Source organism: Phalacrocorax aristotelis, chromosome 4 (assembly GCF_949628215.1).
Source record: "Phalacrocorax aristotelis chromosome 4, bGulAri2.1, whole genome shotgun sequence".
NCBI classification, from domain to species: Eukaryota; Metazoa; Chordata; class Aves; order Suliformes; family Phalacrocoracidae; genus Phalacrocorax; species Phalacrocorax aristotelis.
This window is the reverse complement of record NC_134279.1, coordinates 28,689,771-28,707,603: the sequence shown is the minus strand read 5'-3', so window position 1 is coordinate 28,707,603 and position 17,833 is coordinate 28,689,771. Positions and strand designations below refer to the sequence as shown.

At 45.4% G+C, this 17,833-nt stretch overlaps 1 protein-coding gene across 1 annotated transcript in view; it reads right to left on the bottom strand.

Moving 5' to 3' along the window:
* PPP3CA (protein phosphatase 3 catalytic subunit alpha) overlaps positions 1-4,778 on the bottom strand; it is a 199,394-nt gene extending 194,616 nt beyond the window's left edge. Inside the window, exon 1 of the mRNA XM_075090752.1 lies at positions 4,211-4,778. Coding sequence (XP_074946853.1) covers positions 4,211-4,268 — 58 coding nt within the window. The 5' untranslated portion in view covers positions 4,269-4,778. The remainder of the gene's footprint in view (positions 1-4,210) is intronic.
* Positions 4,779-17,833: the final 13,055 nt, after the last annotated feature.

The window sequence follows — 17,833 nt, the reverse complement described above, 5'->3', positions numbered from 1 at the left end:
CAATGCGTTGCTCCTCTACAAGATAACAAAATCCAGAGAGTAAAGGTGAATTGCCTAATTTGCACCATAACATATGTACCGTCTTAAGGAGAGCACAAGAGTAAATCATAAAAAATACTTCTCAAACTGTAACTGCATCCTCTGGATTCACATACAGGATTTTTTTCCCCTTTAACTCAACAGAACACAATTTCGTCAGCTTTACCAAGAGTTAACTTGCTTCTGAAAAACTTAAAGTTACACACAGACTTGAATTTCTTCTTTACACTGCTCATTGCATGACAGTGTCAGATCCAAAATTTCACTCCAACCACCAAATGTAATTGTGGACAAGCTGCATAACAGAGGTGGAAAAAGACCAGGACCTTCTAAGCATTAGGGGCTCTTGAGCCTTTTTCCCATTCTCCCAAAACCATGTTTTATCCTTGACTCAAATCAGTTTAAGCACAGTTCGGACAATTCAATAAGCAAAGCAAAATGACTGCGAGATAAAGTCCTCATCTATGGAATTACCCTACTTCTCAGTATATTTGAGGATTTGAAGCATGAAAATATATTTTTTAAAAAAAAGGAAAAAAAAAGCCCACGGCAACCCCCGAAAAGGCAGCTCTCGGCCACAAGCAATCTGCGTGAAGCTGCTGGAACCATAACCTCCCCAAACCCACCCCGCTGTTACGTAAGGGTGCCGAGCCAGGATTTTTACCAGCCAGCCCAGAATTATCAGAAGACATCTCCCTGTCACACACCAGCAAATCAAAAAGGTTTTAAAAGAAATGCCAAACACTGTAAAAACAAGCAAAACACCCACAAACATGCAAACAGAAGAGACAGTTTAATCCAGAGCCTACATTCACAAGCTAAAAACATTTCCTTTCCAAGTCAGGTTTTATATGATATTCTAACTTAAAAATAAAAAGTTCTTTTCACAGGTTATATGTTACCAACATCAGAATATCTGTGTTTCCTCTCTAAAATACCAAGGCTCTCCAACTACTCACAGCAGTGCTTATAAGGTGCCTTTTTATTTTTTTTAATTATTCCTTATTCATTTAACGCTGCAAGCCTATTTCAGTTGTTCATCTCAAGAAGGTACAAATCATGTACTATAGGAAAAGATTGCCTTGTTGTTTCTCTCCTCTTTTATTATTACCACCAATTGTTTTCTCTACTCAATTTCCTTACAGTCTATATGAAAGCAGTGTGAAGTGCCTATGATACAGTAAGGAATAATCCTATTAAGAACCAGTTTACTGTGTACTACTCTCTTCAGATGCTATTTTAAGACCTTAAAAGGATTTCAATATTTAATAAAGGACTGAACCAGTTAAAGCTTCACCTCTCCAGTGAAACACTGGCATTATGAGACAACGGTTACCAGGTGAGATGGACACCTAGGCAGCATGTATGCTTTAGTCTTTTTGTTCAATACTTTACCTCAGTTTAACAAAGTTGATTTCTGTTTTAGTTGCATTATAAAAATATCTAACTATTCCTACTGATAAGTTTTCTTAGAAATGGTGCTTTCAGATGTTTAAGGCATTGCCTGTGCAAAAAACGCAAAGAGCAATTACTGACAAAACACATTAAGATGCACTGAAATCATTGAGCATTTTGTAAATACAGAGGTAATTCCTATTCATGACGAACATTGACTTAAGCCAATGGAAGTTCTGCCACAGCAAAGATAAGGATGTTTGTTCATGTTTTGACTAATGCAGATTTTAAAAAAAAAAAAAAAGTTACACACCCCATCATCACTAAGAAGCCTTCCCAATAGGATGGTCATTTGTTGTTGTCTCTACAGAAGATAAGCATCAGCTGTTTCAGGCTTCTAAAGCCTACTCTTAGTGTGATATAACAGATTGACAACTTAAGCAGTAAATATTCCAGATATTAGAAGGTAAAGGTGAATTCCCAAGTCATTTTTTAAAAATTCCTATCGTGGTTGTACCTACATTTCTTACAACATCTGAAGAACTACAATCTCATTTGGATAGGAAAAAAAATTAAGTAAGAGGGGAAAAGTCTTAAGGTTTGAGAGGTGGGTCCCATCTGAACCTCATTAAGCTCAACAAGGCCAAGTGCAAGGCCCTGCACATGGGTCGGGGCAATCCCAAGCACAAATAAAGGCTGGGTGAAGAATGCCTAGAGAGCAGCTCTGCAGAGAAGGACTTGAAGGTGTTGGTTGATGAGAAGCTCAACGTGACCCAGCAGTGTGTACTTGCAGGACAGAAGGCCAACTGTATCCCAGGCCACATCAAAAAAAGTGTGGCCAGCAGGTCGAGGGAGGTGATTCTGCCACTATATTCTGCTCTGGTGAGACCCCACCTGGAGTGCTGCGTCCCACTCTGGAGCCCTCAGCACAAGGACATGGACCTGTTAGAGTGGGTCCAGAGGAGGGGTCACAAAGATGATCAGAGGGCTGGAGGCATCTCTCCTATGAAGATGGGCTGAGAGAGTTGAGGCTGGAGAAGAGAAGGCTCCAGGCAGACCTTACAGCAGCCTTCCAGTATCTGAAGGGGGCCTACAAGAAAGCTGGAGAGGGACTTTTTACAAGGGCACGCAGTGATAGCACAAGGGGTAATGGCTTTAAACTGAAAGAGGGCAGATTTAGATTAGATATTGGGAAGAAATTCTTCCCTATGAGGGTGGTGAGGCACTGGAACAGGTTGCCCAGAGAAGCTGTGGCTGCCCCATCCCTGGAATTGCTCAAGGCCAGGCTGGATGGGGCTTTGAGCAACCAGGGACTAGTGGAAGGTGTCCCTGCCCATGACAGGGGGTTGGAACTAGATGAGCTTTAAGGTCCCTTCCAACCCAAACCATTGTACAGTTCTATGAAGGTAAGTATAAATACAAAAATATTAATAATATGGCTTCCTGAATAATATTTGCACTGTGTAAATGAGTCTTTAGTTTTGGTGTATGCTTATACAAATACAAAAGTGTATATATTCCAAGGCCATTTCAATTTCCAGCCTCCCAGGTTCTGGAAAGATGCATGCTTTCCACCATAACACTCTGTATTGGCCTACCGGTTATAAACTAACTGGCTGAAATCGACTGTATCCAAGTGTATCCAGCTATGTGGCCAGTGTAGAAGGGAAGGGAAAAAAAAAACAACCCAAACCACAAAACCCCCAAAAAACCAAACCACTAAATACACACACACTTCATACGTACCAAGAAATGCACATGTGCAATTTAAATCAGGCCCTACCCCAGCAAATAAAACCTTGGTCTGTACTGCAAGTCACAATGTGTTGTTAATCCAAACTCTAATTTGTTTACACGGCCGAGGCTTGCAGCACACGCATACCTTCAAAACCCAGCAAAAATCATGGAGCCGATACGTGTTTGTTCCGAGCACCCCCGCGCACATCTGCACGCACACGCGGGTGCACGGCCACGGTACGCCTGCTGGATAACTTCACATCCACGCAGGCCGGGCCGTCAGTAAGAGACGGCGACGGAGGAAGAGGAGGAGGCGGCAGCCTTCGCCTCTCCCCCCCCAGCGCCCGCGCCCCGCCGCCCCCCAGCGCCCACGGCCACGTCCGCCCCCCCGCACCCGGTATCCCCGCCGCGGGGGCGGCCCTGCGGGGAAGCGGTGAACGGTGGGGGGGGAGCCGGGCAGCGCAGCCGGTCCCCTGCCGGGGTGGGGTCGGTCTGGGGGTGGACGGGGGGACACGGGGAGCGGAGCCCCGGCTGTGGGCGCGGGGAGGTTTCGAAGCGTCCGGCTGCGTGCGGGGAGCCGAATGGCAGTGACAAGCGGCGGCGCAGCCTGCGGGGGGGCTCCGGGGAGGGGGGGGGGAGGGGGAGGAAGGGGGGGATGCCCAGAGGAGCAGGCGGGCTGGGGGAGGGAGCCGAGTCCTGCCCCCCCCCCCGCTCCCCCAGGCACCGGGGCGGGTGAGGAAGCTGGGGCTCCCCCTCTCTCTCACGCCAGCCCTGTGCAGCGCCTTCGAGGCGAAGAGGGGGAGGAAGGGGGGGAAATGCTGCAATGGAGCGCCAGGCGAGGGAAGCCGCAAAACCTCCGGCGGGGCCCGGCGCAAGCCCCCGGGCCAAGCCCACTGCCCCCAGCGGCCGCGCCGTCGGCAGCCCCACGGTACCTGCCCAGGGAGGGGAACGGGGCGGGGGGGACACAGGGAGACGCGGCCCCAGCTGGGGGCACGGCGGGACGACCCAGCCGAAGGGACGGCTGGAGCGCAGCACCCACCTTTCACCACCCTGTCCGTCGTCGATAACTTGGGATCAACGGCCTTATGCTCCGACATGTCCGGCGGCCGGGGAGGCGGCGGGGCTCTCCCCGCTCGGGCAGGGCAGGCGCGGGCTGAGGCGGCGGCCGCCGCGGCGCTCCGAGATCCGGCTCCTCCGCTACGGCCGAAGTTGCCGCGTCCCGCCGCCGCTCGCTGGCTTGGCTGGGCTCTGCCGCGCGGTGCCTTCCTCCTTCGTCTTCCTCCACCCCCGTCCTCCTCCTCCTCCTCTTCCTCCTCCAGTTAATTATTGCTCGCTTTCAATCACGCCTCCGGGTTGTTTAGGACGGCTGGCTCTTTACCCCCCCCCCCCGCCAAAGACTCCGGCGACAACACCCCGCGGCGGGCGGCTGTCAGGCAGCGCCGGCAGGAAAAGCTGCGAGTGGACGCGGGCAGCAGGAACAGCCAGGTTGCACACGCAGCGGCCAGCCCTGCGCTTCCTTCCTCCGCGGCGCGGCGCGCCGCCCGGCTCCTCCCGCCGCCGCCGCCACCGGCCGCCGCCGCACTGGATCGGGATCCGGATCCGTCTGTGTCCCCCGTCGTGTTCCCCCCCACCCCCCCCGCCGGGTCTCTCCCCTCGCTCGCACCGACACCGGCCGTGGCCCCACGGCCCCGCACACGCTCCGCGGCGCAGCCCCCCCCCACCTCCGCCCCACCGCGCCGCCCGGCCCCGCCCTCCCGGCTCCCGCTCCCCCGCGCCGCCATTGGCTGCCGCCGAGATGCCAATCACTGTCAGGTAGCCCCGCTCCGCGCCCGCCCAGGTGCGCCGCCCGCGCCCACCCGCGCCGTGGGGACCGGCGGGGCCGCGCCGCCCCGCGCAGCGCCGCGGGTCCCCGCGGGGCCTCTGCTCGGCAGGCGCGGAGGTACCGCGGGGACGTGGGCGGAGCGGGGGAGCCCGCGTGTGGCGGCGGGGGCGGCCGCCGCTTGTCACTCAGGGTGGCTGCGGCGGCCGCACGCCGGGGAGCCGCGCCCGGTGGCCGCGCCTGCGTGCGGGGCGGCCCCGCGCTGGTGCGGGGGGCGCGGGCAGCCACCGAGCCCCGAGGGGGTGCCTGCCCCCGAGGAGGGGCGTCCCCGGCGTGGTCACACGCGGGTACGGGCACCCACCCACGCACAGCCGGGGCTGGCCTGCACGAAAGGGAAACTTCTTAAATAACATCCTTCCGTCTGGGGGTTTGCTAATGTATCCGCCGGGTAAGAAGCTCTGGGTTATGGATAAAAAAAAAAACAAAACCAAAACACGATCCATCTCCCCTGACTGTGCATCTTGCGCCGCGCACCTGGCGCAGGTCAGCTCGCTGAAAAGGCCGGCACAGGTTGCAGCGCTTGGCCTCGCTGCTGGGGCCCCTCCAGCCCTCCCCGGCTCCGCAAACTCTCCAGCAAGGCCAACCACACTGGCAAGACATGGGGCACGAAGCGTTCGTTGTCCACCGGTCGGAAAACAGCTCTTACTTTGCGTTTCTTTGGGGACTGGAAAGTAACTTACATCTGTGGCGGTGTCCCCCGTCGTTTCAGACAACGTGAATATTGTTTAGGGCTTGTTTATACATGTAGTTGTTCAGGAGGAGCTATTCCTGAGTAATTTCATGACTAATTTCCAGAATAAGGCTGAGCTGTTCCGGTTTAGTTTAACACTGTGAGTTTTAATTAAAGAGGAAAATAGGGCACACCTATTCTGGAAGAGGGATGTTTACAGAGTTGTTGTTTAATAACTTCTGTGTAGATGAGCCAAGAATCAACTGACACCTAACCCGGCTTCCCATTTCCCTCCAGGGTGATGTACAAGTTGCTTGCTTAGCAGATACTAGTGCTTTAGAAAGCCACAAAGAAAATAAGATGGCAGTTATGACACATATTCTCTGCTTTGATTTGTCTGACATTTTTAAGGGACATTTTGTTGGCTGTCCTTGTGGTTATTTGCACTGCACACAGGAAGACGTTGTATGCGAGTGACATTCAGTACAACAGCATGAGTTCCCAGCTTGTTCCGACAACCGTGGTGAGCTCCATGTGGTGCGACCATCCTTTTGTCCCATGAGCACAAACTAGCTGGGTAACAAAGTTCCCATATGAGATTCCTATCGCAACGGTAACACGAGAACATGAAACAGAGCTAGTGCTCAAGCAAGGGTGTTTTATATATGCCCAAACAAATCCTGAAGCCCATGACAAGTATGCAGAAGGCTCTCCATATGTTAGGCGTACTTCATGAAGCACCAAGTGGAGAGAAGAATCTGGACAGAAAAAGCCCTCCATCTTTACCCCACTGCTGGGAAGCGCTGCCTAGTGGCATTTGCTGCTTGGACACGGAAGGAGAAGCAGCATGTTAGGAATGCAGTATGGCCAGTAAATTCAGGTATTGCCTACACCTTGTGGGCCAGAACTTCGTGAGACATGGAGGACCAGTTTGGATCCGTTCTTCTGTGACTGCAGGCTGTGTGCATGAGTCATCTGGATTCTTCTTGATAGGCTGCAACAACAGAGGCTCCAGGTCTCTCCAGCTTACGCTTGCTCCCCCATTAGTCACAGGACAAGACTTCAGCTCTGATTTTTTAACAAGAAAGTGTGATTATTGTTGCTGCTATATAAGGACTATCAGTGTCACAACTCTACATGTCTGTAACAATTCTGAAAGCTATCTGGGACTTTTTTTTAAACAGTTTTCCTTTGCTTCTAAGTTTTCAGTTATCATATGGCATCCAGGCTAGGTAAAGCTCTTTCATTTTATCTTATGAAGGGTCTTGATTACACACCTGTTTAATGCATGTAGTCTTCCTTTCCAAGGTAGAATCCCCATTCAGGTAATTTCTTCTTTAGGAGTTTTCAGATAAGCTTTCGTAAGACAGAGGTGAGTACCACCGCCAAATACCATGTATGATCCCACTTCTGCAAGGTACGATACGGCCAAGACAGATCACAAGTGTAAGATCTCATGACTACTCTGTCATGGTGTGGTGCAATCTTAACCCCATGACTTGTTTCAGGAGCATTTGCAAAATCCTTATCCTTGCTATGAGGGAGGGAAAGGAAGAGAGGGAAATCACCAAACACCTTCTTTGTTCCCTCATAATAGTAACAGACTAGAAAAACTCTGTTACTTCAGACCTATGCTAGTAGTAAAGGTTGTGTAACTATTCCTTATTGCTTAAATCTGTCGTTTTCCCCCATCTGTACAGGTGCTCCTTCAGCTTTTTCTCACAAAGACCTCCTTTACCGTAGAGAGATTTCTTTTTCATGGGATCTGAGTCCTATTAGATTCCTTTTTCTCAGCTAACAGTAACAGGAGAACATCTTTGAATGGAAAGAACACAGTTCATGGAATCTGGGAAAATTCTAACACACTTGACCTCTTGCATCACCAGTCCCTAGTAGCACTGTTAGTCATTTCATCCCCTAGCAGAATAGAAACCCAGCATGATACACTGGAAGCTCTGATCTTCTGAAGGGCAGTCGCTTCTGATCACAGATTTTGGACACGAGGTCTGTAAGAGCTGGGGGAGAGAGAATTTTTTCAAGTCTGAAATAAATAAGTCCCCACCTCTTTGCCTCAGATGAGCAATTCTTTTCCATTTTAGCTGAGACATGACAGTTCTTTTAAGCACACAGCAGCTCCAGAAAGCAGCAGCATCCAGCTGAAGTGGAGGGAAGAATAAATGCCTGTGCTATAGGAAGGCAGTAATTTTAAGGCAGAGTTTTATAAAGATGTACAGACTAATGGATTCCAAACTTTGTCGTATGTCCCATGAAAAATTAGCAGTCAAGTTGCCTGGACTTTATTTCAGCAGCAAGATGAAGATATCTCCTAGAAATGTGACCGTATGTTTGCACACTGACTCAACCAATTAAGATGCTGTTTTAAAGTATTGATTATAAGAGATAGCCTCCAAGATTTTAATTATTATTAGAGAAAAACTATTCTAACTACAGGGAGTCTGTCCTTCATGCATTAGCTTTTAGCCCCTGGAAGTTCTGGCTTCACATGTAATAAACATAGGTTTGACAGTATCTTGGAAGTAAAGGGGAGTTAGAGAGTGCTCTTGAGTATTATGATAGCTGCATGGAAAATATGTGCAACGAGGTTAGTCTGGATATTGGTGCTGCCTTAACTGATTATTTTCCTGATTGTTCTTTTAAAAGAGATTTGTATCTGTTTCCGTTTACTTCCCTTCAATATAAAAATTAATGGGGATTCTTCACACCTGTGATCTAAGTCCACTGCCTAGGCCATAGTCTCTATAACAAAGCTGTCTACAAGATTAAAACCACTATGTACCAGTCTATGTTGACAGTGCATCTTCAGGAGTTGCCCCATAGTGGAATCAATGTTCTGTTACAGCCCATGCTCACAGTGCTGACTACAAGCAGCTAAAACTTCCAAACGAACTACATTCGTCTACATCTGACCAAAATAAATGTGATAGCAAGTGCTTTATTCTAGCCTTGGAAAGTCAATATAAGTTACCAGTATTCCACATACCGTTTAGTTCCATCATAGCCAAGAGAGGAAATTCACCCCAGCGTAGAGAGCCTACACAAAGGACCACATACCAATTCAGATCACCATCAAGGGGCACCGGCACCGGCTGAGGATTTTCTTGACTAATGGTTTCCCACACTTATTCTACCTCAGTACACAAGAGGGAGCTAGATAAAGGGCCTGTAAGAGGTAACAATTCGTATCATCCAAATGCTTCTGACTGTGCCTGCAAAGGGGTTGAAAGTTCCAACAGCAAAACATAGCCACATAATCCATCACCAAATGTATTCTCTCCTTTCCCCATGTGTGGTCTTCATGCATCCACTGTGGGCACTTAACCTGTTGCATCATCAGCCTCTCTGGAGCTTTGCATGTTTTCCCCTTGCATGCATCTGTTAGGCTTTTGGCTCAGCTATTTATCCAGGTTCTGGATTTGGTCCTGAAGCTTTTAGCAGAATTTATGCACACTGTTAATGATACCATGCCTAGTTTAGAAAGCAAAGCAAAATAGATAATTCTACAGAGAGTCATGGAATGGATGATACCAAAATGAATTGTGCTGGAATGAAATGCAAGCAATGGCATCTGGAAAAGCAGGTTAGCTCCAAATTCCAAGATGCTGAATCAACATGGAAAACAGTAACAAATGGTGCCATGAGCAATTATACAGAGCTTGACTGACATTTGAAAAGTCAACAGATAGTGAAAGAAAAGAACACAAGTGAAAAAAAATAACCTTGAACCCTGGAAGGAACCCCCTGCCAAGACTGGCCTGCTTACAACGGGTTTCAATATAAAAGAAACATAACTATGGTCTTCTAAGGCTGCGAATGAATATTTACATTCAGATAAAGCCTCTGGTGCAAAACTGATCCACAAGTCATGCCTGTAATCTCTAGCAGCATGCAGAGTCAAAAGGAATCATACAAGAGGCTTCCATGTCTGCCCCCTTTCCAATACTGCCGAGAAGCCAGGTAATGCAGGTTTCCTACACTGCAGTTACAGATTTCTTAGGAGGCACATGGTTTCACCAGACTACCCTAGTAAGCCCAAAGGTGAAGAACAGGTTAGAATTAAGTTTGGAGACAAGTACTGAAGCCAGCATAAGGATAAATCAAGACAACAGAGACACAAAGAGTCATACCAAACTGAAGAGCATAGGTAGAAAGTCATAGAGCCAGAAGTTTGAAAACCAGAGAGTTCCTAGTACATGATAAGTCAGGGCTGGAGCAAGGTGAGGTACAGAGGCACAATGCAAAGGAGACAGGAATCAGGGATCAAGACTAAGCAAACAAGAATGAAAAGCAAGAGAGTCAGAAGCAAAACTACAGCCAAATGGCACTGCAGGCTGCCAAGAGCAACTGGTGGAGTTGCCTGACACATCTGCTATTAGAGGAAATTAGCCAAGCCTTAGCTCCTGCACAGCTGGGCCACAGTCCCAGTTGCCCTATTGCATCCAGCTGCAGGGCCAGTAGCTCAGGCAGAGCCCAACACTGTGGATAAATGTGCATTGGTTTAAAACTTGACCTGCAGGAGCAGCTTGTCCCTATAAGTTTACTGGTGCAAGCAGCAGATTGAACTCAACTTACATATCCAGTAGAGCACTGCACTGATTTGCCTAAATGTGTTTAAAATTATAGCTTTAATTAAGCACTGCAAGCCTGTGCAGTGGAAATGCTTTAGTGTAGAAGAAATAGATGTATCTGTAGGCCGGCAACAGTGCCCAGGCTTCCAGTAGTGGAAAGACATCCCCTCATCTCCCCCTACTGGTGTGCACATCCCCAAGCCTCTGCAGAGTGACGAGGAGCATCTACCTCATCGGCTTATGCTGGTACTTTGTGAACCTGCAAGAAAGGACCCTTGGGAGCAGCTGTTCTCACGATGCTGGCAACAGCTTAAAACCACAGCCCTGCTATCAAGAATTAGTCATTTGCTCCCAGAGAGTTCATCCTGTAGGCTTTGGTTCTTAATTAGACATTGCTTTTAATGGGAGGCTACAGAATACAGATGTCACAATGGGCCTTCAGATGTGATCCCAGTGAATATTAAAATCTTCCAGAAAATATAATTTAAGAAAGGAATGGAAGGAAAGCTCACTCCTTTTTTAAGATGTTCTTGCAGTAGCAAACGTCATGACAGACCCATGCCTGTTTGGAGAGAAAGGAACAATAGTTGAAGGAAATAAGAACAGCGAAATAACAATATACATGTTCATTTTGTATTCTAAGTATCTAATATATAGCTAATTTAAATCTGGTGTGGTATTAAAAACTACTAGTGGCAGGAGCAGCTGAAGAGACCCTGAAGCAAGACATGATACTCCATATGTTTAATACCCAGGATGTTTTCCTGCCTCCTTTTTCAGGAGCAATGCCATCGTCAGAGACACAAGAACAGAGAGTAATGGGTGTAATTGTTTTTGCAAGAGTAGGCCCTTATGTGTTTTCATAAAGATGCCACGATTTTTTATTTATTTTTTGCTGTCTTTATCGCCAGAAAGCAGTACAGCTTAAATCCTTGCTACTTTAAACGTAACACGCATGGAACACGTCCTGGAGTAAATGATTTATTCAAGTGCCATCAGTGCCAACTGAGGGCTCAGTGGTAACAAACAGACCATAACTAGTGTTAGAGGTGAGATAATTAATCACAATAAGTTAATACCCAAGGAACAAACACTGAAAACTTTAATTTGATTGCCAAAAACTCTCAGAATATAAAGTGTCTTGTGATGTATTATTTAAAGAAGCATAGCGAATGTGAAAAGGAACAATGGACTAGAATGTGTTTTCCATACTGGCCTCCTGTGCTATGTCTTTTCCTAGGAACTACGGAATGGAAAAAAAGGACAGAACGACCTGATCTCTGAATGCGTGTCTGTACAATTCCCAAATATTTACAAAGCAACACACTGAAACCTGGAGATTACCATACAGTTTAAGGAGCTCTAGCGAATACAATTGCTATATTGAATTAAATGTAGCTAACTTATTCAAGTTGGTTTAGTAGTAGCATTACAAAATATAGAAAATCTTCAATTAATTTTCAGTCAGACTGGCCGTAATTTATACATTGGGATCCAGATTCTCAGTTACCCCAAGGCTTTAAACTGCAGTAAGATGCAAAGCTGCTTTATGATGGTTATAAGTTACACTTACACTCACTTAAAATCCGTTTTGTATTCCCGGGGTGATGAAGAGCAGCCCTAACGTAAGGCAGAACCAAGTCTGTAGTTAATTGACTACAAACATTCTCAACCAAGGATGCAAATTCAGGGCTGCCGTCTTAACCAGCTGCTGCAAAGGGACTCCTTCACTGTACCGGTGCCCTACTAGTCCCACAAGGCTTTCCTGCAGGGCAGCTTGCAAGATTAGGTGTTAATGTCTATTAAAAAACCCAGAAATATCAACAGCCTTCTCCTTCTCCCCCCTTCTTCCCCATGCACCTATGTAATTTTAAAACATTAGCCTCAGACATACCACAGAACATCCTTTCAATCATATTTTAATCAAATTGCTTTTCAGCTTCTTAAGTTTTACGTAAGAAGTATGAGCTGCTTTAGTCTTTCCTCCTCCTCCCTCACTCCTCAAAAGAAAGTTTCAGTGCCCTGTGCTTACTCAAAGAATGGCATTCAGCACAGCACAGACTCACAAATCTCCCGAATTGCTAAAAAAGTGCTACCCAGAGGCTGGCATGGCACTAGATTATGACAATCAACTGCACAGGACTGGAGAACGCAGTTGAAAAGCACTCAGATAATATATTTTCCTTTTAAAAGATCCTTATTGGTACAGGGCACATCCACTCTATAAATAGATGTGCTCTACAGGATGGGACAATTTCATCATCTTGACTTTAATGGTTTGTGAAAATAATTTAAACCATAAGCAAGGAACAGACATTAACATTATTCAGAACTATGAAGATGATGCTTATTGAGTGTAAGTAAATATTTTTCAGTTATTCTTGCTATCTTAGCATTGCCAATAAGCCCAGCACTTGTGTCAGTTGCTTTATATGACACTGCTTTCTGCCTAAGAAGGAAATATTTCTCTAACTCTCCTGGAGTTCACAGCTATCCCAAGAGTAATGATTTCTTGCTGGTTGTCTTCCAAAGGATGTTGTCAGCCCCTCAGTAGTTCATTTCGGGTGAAAATAACCCTTGTGCCGAGGCCAGGCCAAGATCATATACCAAATAAGTCCCATTAAAATCTTCAGATAAGGCTTAAGTGATATTTAAGTACTACAGTGCTGGCCTTCTTCTCAGCAGTGAATTAATCTAATATCTGCAAAAATGGGTTTGCTCTGAGTTAAAAAGTTAACAAGGGCTTATCCTGACCTCAGAGTGGAATTGGTGAGACTTCCAAAACTGAGTAGCCCAGGAAACGCGTGCTCTCCCAGATTCTCAGGAGTTTCCACTTAAATACATCAGCTGGCAGGGAGCTGATCACAACTATACCAGTGGAGGACCTGGATGCCATTGCAATGCATCAGCCCCTGGAGACTTGAAGGTCAGGAGCAGCCCTGACACTCTGACTGATGCCGAACACAAGAGTCACAGAGAGTGTGCACCATGCCCTTGCATCATGTTCCCTCAGCTGGGAAACTGGGTACTAGAGGATGTAGTCATGTCATCTCATCTATGTATTCACTACTATTGTAGTAATGAAGCTTACATCAAAGAGAAAAGGGCAGGAGATGAGGCAGAATAAAGTGATTGCTGCTATGCAGGTATACAATTAAACACGGTGTACCGATACAAGATCCTACCAGATAGCAGATGACCTGACCTCCATCGCTTCATCAAAATGCCTTCCTTTTGCCTCTGTCTTGTCCAGACTTAGCTTGAGCTGACACCTTTTATTCTTGCTCCAATTTCTTTTAGGCATGGGGTCAGCTGGAAAAAAGGTCTTGTTCATACTGGAAAGAAGACAAATGGATGTTTCCAGCACCATAAAATTAGAGTGCAAAGCATGGCTACAGATAAAATATAGATGCATGTAAAATATGGGAACCAGACCTTCTGCTTTACTAATGCAATTATTCATACGCATGGAAACACAAATATGCTGTGGAAGGGAATTTGTGTCAGTGATAATGTTTGCTCAGATATTCACTTGCATATTCATGGGGAGAATATGCATTGGGAAATGTTTGGTTTACCTCCTTCCATTTCTGTGTCCTCATATTTTCCTCCTTTGTTTTCCTTCCTTCTTTTCTCTTTTTTCATTCTGGATTTTTTATTCCCCCTCCCTCCTCATTTCAGAAGTACCTGGAACAATATTTCAGAAAAGTTTTATAACTGCATGTTTCCTTTTAATGACGTAGATTGTACCTTGCAGTACCATACACATTCCCTTTCTCCTAGAAGAACCTTGGTAATACCCAGTTAGAGCTACTGGTCCACCCCCCCACACCCACCCCTTCTCCTCTCCTCTCTCCTCCTCCCTTTTTCTCTTTCCTCTCATCTTCTTAGCTCTATTGTAGCCCGTGGTAGGAGGGATAGATAAGTCCCTGCTGCAACATTTTCCAGTGGTTCTTTCCCAGGAAGGAGCTATTTCACAGTGTTCCCAGAATACACTCTTGTAGTGTACAGAAACACTTTCCAAAGTATTCTGGAAATTCTTAATCTTAAACTCCATCATTGCAAGTGGTCTCCAATTTCTCCCCATCAGAGTGTGTACTTTGAATGACTTAAGCTCTCTTTGGCCACTGTCTTTCAAGTATCTACCTAAATACATTAGGGTAAAATCTGACTATGTCATTCACAAACAGAGGTGAGCTTAGTAAATCTATTGTTTTTCCACTAAAAAAAAAGCATTACTAATACCACTCTACATATATAGTCATTGCCAACAGTAACACACATAGCAGCCAGCTTCCATCTGCATTGAGGCTTCCCAGACAAGCTGTACAGTATCACTCCAGAAACTGCTAAACCTTGGCAATAATCAAAAGATTTGTGGAGAGACACTGCAGAGACATTGGATAAAGTTAATTGAGCAGACCAATGAAATAAATATTAGCACAAATCTGAGGAAGAAGAAGCTGCTGACCCACTCAGGCCAGACACCAGCCTTTTACTCTGAAGTTCTGCACATTTTGCGTCTCATTCTTATGTAATATTCACATTATAGGAAGATCATATAGGGAAATTCATATGAACTAATGCTAAAAAAATTACATTGACTGTTTCCTAAGACTATGCTGAATTCCCAAATGAGGGAGGAAGAAGAGAAAAGAGAAAGAAGAGAAAATGTAATTTCTTGGTATTTACCAGTAAACAGATGCTTTCTAGCCTTTCACTTACTTTATGCTAGACTAAAAGCATACATTTCTTTTCATTCAAGGCCTCTGCTATTGCTCCTGCCACTTTCTGATAGGGCTTATCCTTTTAGGGCTTTAAAAGCCACCACTTGGCATAGAATAGAACCATAGAATCATAGAATAGTTTAGGTTGGAAGGGACCTTTAGAGGTCACCTAGTCCAACCCCTGCAGTGAGCAGGGACATATTTCATAATTGCTCATGCAGAAGGGCAGTAATGCTAACACCCTTCTGTCCACCCAACTCCCCAACCACAGAGGATTGTTTCCTTTTCTTGTGCAGGTAAGCTATATAAGTAATCAACAACAAGAGAGTTTCACATTTCATAGCCAAAGATGCAGAGCCTGGAGTCTGAATTTAGCAAAATTTAAACTGAAAACAAGACACACATTTTTAACAGTGCGGGTAATTAACCATTGGAATTGCTTGCCCTGGAATATGCTGTGACACTTGGAGCTTTTAAATCAAGTCTGAGTGTCTACAAAAAGATGCTGTCTGCTTCAACTGCAAGATACCGAACTCAGTGTAGAAACCATTGGCCTTGTTATGCAGAAAGTTAGACTAGACAGTCGGTCCTAGGGGTTTTAGTGGCTAGGAGATAGAAACACAGTTAAGTGTAAAACACAATTTGCACAAATACTGGTAATGCACACTATTTATTAATTCACTTTTTCTGAGAATATCAAGCACTTGAACTTAAAATTAGCTTTCTGTGGGTGCACTAGTCATGCTGAAATATACAATGTATACAACCGAATGTGTACAAGTGGAAGGCTTCAAGTGCAACCAACGCAAAACCCCCATAAAATGTGAACCTTGTGTTGGCACATTTTTGTTCATGTATTTTTTTAAAATCAGATTTATTTAAGAGCCTGAAAATGAAGAACTGTGTTCCAGTAAAAATAACATAGTGACCTGCTACAGCTAGAGAACAAAACAGTAGCAGCCTGCCAAAGTCACACCGTTTAACCCTGCATTGACCAAGACCAAGCTGCTGAGTCTCCCAAGGCACTGCAGTCTGGATTTCTTCTGGTACACCTATATGTCTTCATCATTTAATTCGTATAAGCCACAGTAAACCTGAGCATAACTGCAGATCTGTCAGACAGTCTTAGACCCCTGCAAAGCAAAATCCTTGCCAGAGAGAGTAAAGAGAAAAACTCCACTCCCTTCTCACCAGCCATTGCCAGAAAAAAACCTTCAGCCCCCACTGATGGAACTTTCCCTTGGAGAACTGGTCACTCAGACCAGGAAGCAAGAAAGCAGTGAAGCAGTTTCCATGGCTTATGCCTTGTTGGTTTGCGTAAAAAAAATCGTTTCTATCCAAAGAGCTAGAATCCATGGCAGCTTCTCATTCCTAGGAATCACATCTTTGAATGCTGCATGCCCTGTGTCATCCTGACACCTCCAATTAATTCAGGAAGTTCTTTATGGCATTTTACGCCAGCAAATTTATGAATCCAGCCTGCTGACTATGTGAGTCTTTTTCCTAAGTACTCTACACTGAGTATGTGTAGGCAAGTAAAATGTGCCATGCATGAAAACACAGAACTGTTTTTCTTAGAAGCTCAGTGACAAAGTCTCTTACCTGACTGTTTCATGGCACTGACACAATGGGACATCTTTCTAGTGATACTAGTACAAGTTGTTGCTCATAGTTCATCACCTCTTTGCCCAACTTTATCCAGTTATCCATTTGATTGCTGGATGAATTTCATCAATCGGTCTAGCTAGATGGAACTTTTTAGCCAGAACTGTGCCCTAAAATGCACCCTGTTTACAATTCTTTCAAAAAAAAAAAAAAAAAAAGGAAGACAACAGTCAGTCCATTCAGCCTGTGCAAGAAAACCACTAAAGCTGGTGGTTTTACCTTACTCCTCAATTAGTCCATTTATTTCAGTGAAGCTTCACAAGCTTCCACAAGAGCTAAATATGTCTCCTAGGACATTTTTACTGCCCAGAATAGTCCTTGTACAATTCAGAGCCCCCTGAGCCAGCACCTAAGCAAGATAACATAGTGGTCTCAGAGAAACCAGGCCTTTTAGGTGAGATGTCAAACTGAGGCCCCCAGGACTGCATTTCCAGACAGTAAGGCTAAACTGAACCAGCTGAGGACATCACAGTCCTGCCTGCATAGACCTCTTGTAGCCACAGATGAGTTAGTTGTTTGTCATTTTGCAACACAAACTCTCCTCCAGTGTTTCTGCATTTTTTGATTTTGAGAATTGAGAAGGAAAGCCTGGAGCTTAGTGCTTTGTCAAAATGTACATGCCAGATGCATATTTGTCCACTGCCTGGTTATGTAAGAGTGGATCAACAAGTCTCTCTGCTTCTCTTTTCCCATGGCACAGCAGACATGATTTAAATTCCAGGCTGTAATATTTGCTGTGTGTTGATGGCTTTTCACATGAAAGGTTTGAGATTTCCTAGGCCACAGGACCACAGGTAGGCAGCTAGCTATCAGTGCTGCAAGTTTTTCCTAGTCTATGGCTAGATATTAACTAGCTATAACAAACAAGAGATCCCAAATAATCTTTCTTTAAAGCTGAACTCCTCAGGCCTGAAAATTGCATAGCAGGATTCTGTCAGAATTTACCCCCCCCCCCAAAAAAAAAAAAAAAATTTAAACAGAATTTTAGGAAATTTTGACCTATGAATAAACAAATGTTACAGAAGAGGAAGAGAGCTATGTGCTTTGATTTTACTGATTTCTTCTTTTTTTTCCTCTTTTCTCCCTCTTCCTCCTGTTTATGTAAGTTTTTAAATATAGATGATCAAAGCAGTAC